This window comes from Nicotiana tabacum, chromosome 9 (genome assembly GCF_000715075.1).
Source record: "Nicotiana tabacum cultivar K326 chromosome 9, ASM71507v2, whole genome shotgun sequence".
In the NCBI taxonomy this organism is placed as follows: domain Eukaryota; kingdom Viridiplantae; phylum Streptophyta; class Magnoliopsida; order Solanales; family Solanaceae; genus Nicotiana; species Nicotiana tabacum.
The window spans coordinates 38458711-38462175 of record NC_134088.1 but is presented as its reverse complement, the minus strand read 5'-3'; the positions used below and the strand labels follow the sequence as shown (position 1 = coordinate 38462175).

Below are 3465 nucleotides of genomic sequence, written 5' to 3'. Positions count from 1 at the left end.
CTACGCGACAACGACACAGATTACGCGAACGAGATAAAGAAGTCCCCAGCTCCTAGTTCTCAGCTCAGCTTAATGCGAACATGATGTCCTATATGCGAGCGCGAACAGTAATCAACACAAACTAACACACAAGCTCCTGATAGCGCAAATGCGAAAAAAATTGCTCAGCTCCATAATTCCTCTACGCGATTGCGAGCATGGCTCCGCGATCTCAATGCTCTGCAGACACACCATCAATCAGCAATACAACAACCATTTGAAATGATTCGAACTAGGTCTAAATCTCACCCGAGCAGTTCGGGACTCCGTCTGAATATACCAATAACTCCCATAACATAATACGGACTTACTCGAGGCCTCAAATCACGCATAACAATATCAAAATCATGAATCACACCTTAAATCGAACTTAATAAACTTTTATACTTTCAACTTCCAAAACTCGTGCAGAACCGTATCAAATCAACTCGGAATGACCTCAAATTTGGCACATAAGTCCCAAATGATATAACGGAGATATTCCAATTCTCGAAATCACAATCAGAACCCGATATCATAAAGGTCAACTCCCGGTCAAACTTATGACCATTCCAAACTTTTAAATTGCCAACTTTCGTCAAATAGTGCCGAAACCTTCTAGAAATATCCAAATGCAAGTCCGGGCATACGCCCAAGTCCAAAATCACTAACCGGACCTAACGAAACCATCAAAACTCTGATTCGGGATCAAATACATAAAAGTCAAACTTGGTCAACTCTTCCAACTTAAATCTTCCTAGTTGGGAATCAATCTTCCAAACCAATCCCGAATAATTTGAAAACAAAATCGACGATTCACACAAGTCATAATACATCATATAAAGCTACACAAGACTTCAAACAGCTGAACTGAATGCAAATGCTAAAAACAACCGGTTGGGTCGTTACATCTGTCCTCGGAGACGCTATTCTCGGAGCCAGGCTTGTCACATTCTTCAATTTTAATCGCTAAGTCTTACTTTTAATCTTGCTCATTTACCCTTTTTGTATCAAATCAGTTCGCTTGTCTAGAAACCACGTAACAAATTTAACTGTACCGTTTTACGGGTAAACAAATATTTTTCGTGATTTCATAAGGAACATCTAATAATACTTTCCATAATACTTAGGCAATGGTGGAGCCACCTTAGGCTAGAGAGTGTCAATTGACACCCATCCCTATAAAAAAAATGTAATGGATCAATTATATATATATATATACTTTGAATCCACTTAACTTTTTCATGTCTTTACTTATTTATTTTCTGACAACCCTTGTTGATTTTTTTTGGCTCCGCTGCCATGTCACTGTATGTAGGTGATGATTATACTGTTGATCAGTTATTTCATTCCCATGCTTATATTTATCAATTGCCCGTTGGATACTTTCTATTGCTTCTTTTGACCGTCTCAATCAATTCCTAGATGACTCTACTAGGCAGCATAAAAGAACAGTCGTTTCAGAAATTTAAAATGTTGGCCCATGCAAAGCAATGGGGGTCCTCATCTTGTAAACGAAGAAAGAAGAAAATATTAAATTAAATGAAAAAGATATTAGTATGCAGCTACAAAATAGGCACAAAGCATTAGTTTAATTAGGCACCACTCATGAAATTTACTGATGATAATTTTTGAATTTTGAAGACAGTCGACAGATCGACCTAACTACTAGGTTTTAATTTTCCATCTTGATTGTGGTCTCATACGAATTTAATTCACAAGCATTAAATGTCAATTTAATTTTTCTGCTCAAATTACCTGCCCGCTTTAGTAGTCTGTCATGATCTGCCAGGGGAGGGGACATGCAGAGCAGCTAGCTTCTTTATATTGCATTTATGTTAGTTCATACACGAGAATCGTCTCCGCATTAGTATATCTTGAGCGTCTTGCCAAACAACGCTCGATTTAAATAGCTGGGACAGTGGATGTAAGAAATTAATGACTTAGGGCATCAAGTGGGATAGGGGAAACCTTCCAAAATTATTGCACTAGTCGCAGTAGTTACGTGCATCAAAGATATATGATTTAATTTTAGGTGGAGAATCAGTCATAATTATTGCAAGTCAACGTTTTTGTTGTTTTATACATTGTCATTGTTTGCTGAGAGCGTAAAAATTGAGCACGAGGAGCTGATTTTGTTCACACTAAGTACGTTTTCCTTAAATGATTTGATTCCAATAGATAATTAAGGGGAAACTTGGAAAATTGTATTTAAGCTTAATAAAAATAAATGTTAAGTCATATTATTGTTATGCTACTATGAATACAAGCCAAAGAATATAATTGAATAAAAAAAAATGTTAAGTCATATTATTGTTATGCTACTATGAATACAAGCCAAAGAATATAATTGATGATGTGCAATCAGACTTGGTGTAGATGTTAGTTATATGTTGGTGTGGCGCGCTAGAGAAAAGGCAGTGAAATTTCTGAGAGGTGCACCACCTGATTCATACAATAAATTACTAGGGTACTTATATACACTGGATATGACTCATCCTGGTTCACATATTAGAATGGAAAAATCTCCTAAAAATGAGTTCACGTATTTGTATATACCGTTGTATGCTTTTATAAAGGGGTTCGATTACTGTAGACCCATCGTCGTTGTGGATGACAGCCACCTAAAATCAGCATACACAGGGACATTCGTCTTGGCTAGCGCGTTGGATGGTGTAGGTTAGTTAATAAAAAAAATACATACAAGTTAGACTAACATAGAAAATGCTATTTTGCTTTTTTAATACAACTGTAATGATATTTTTTGTCTGTATGCAATTGTATTTACCGGACATATATTGCCACTAGAGTATGGTGTAGTTGATTCAGAGAATGATGTTGCTTGGTTGTGGTTCTTTGAGAAATTGAAGGTAGCTTATGGGGAACGGGAAAACATGTGCATCGTTTCAGATAGGAGTGGGAGCATCATCAAATCTGTATCCAGAGTGTATCCTATTGTACCCCATTTTACTTGTATATGGCATCTATGGAACAACGTATACAAGATATTCAAAAAGAGTCATGAGAAGTTGAGCGAGGTATACTTTTCAGTGGCAAAAGCATACACCAAAGATGAATTTGATAGTATAATAGAAAAGGTGGAGAAAGTAGATATTCAGTTGAAATATTATTTGGAATTAGCTGGATACGAAAAGTGGGTTAGGTTGTACGTGCCTGTTAACCGGGGATGGACTATGACGTCAAATATTGCTGAGTCAATCAATTCGGCACTTGTATGAGCAAGAGAATTGCCAATATATGACTTCCTAGAAGAAGTTAGGATCTGTTTGGACGTTGGAATTGCAGCAATCGAAAAGAAGCTTCACACACGTATACAATGCTTGGAAAAAAATATCAGGAGATTCATACATTGAATGAGGCACTGTCTACACGTATGACTGTAAGTTTTTTTATAGTTTGCTATAATTACTTGAATTGACAAAATAA

General features: G+C 36.5%; 1 protein-coding gene across 1 annotated transcript; it reads left to right on the top strand.

Moving 5' to 3' along the window:
• The first annotated feature begins 2507 nt into the window (after positions 1-2507).
• On the top strand, positions 2508-3257 carry LOC142163854 (uncharacterized). Its single transcript, XM_075221002.1, has 2 exons — positions 2508-2697; positions 2827-3257. The coding sequence occupies exons 1-2, from the start codon at positions 2508-2510 to the stop codon at positions 3255-3257; spliced, it is 621 nt and encodes a 206-aa protein (XP_075077103.1).
• Positions 3258-3465: the final 208 nt, after the last annotated feature.

Coding starts and splice junctions, on each gene's coding strand:
- LOC142163854 (XM_075221002.1), top strand. CDS start 2,508: ATGACTCATCCTGGTTCACATATTAGAATGGAAAAATCTCCTAAAAAT. Junction 2,698..2,826: donor TAGCGCGTTGGATGGTGTAG/GTTAGTTAATAA, acceptor TATTGCCACTAG/AGTATGGTGTAGTTGATTCA.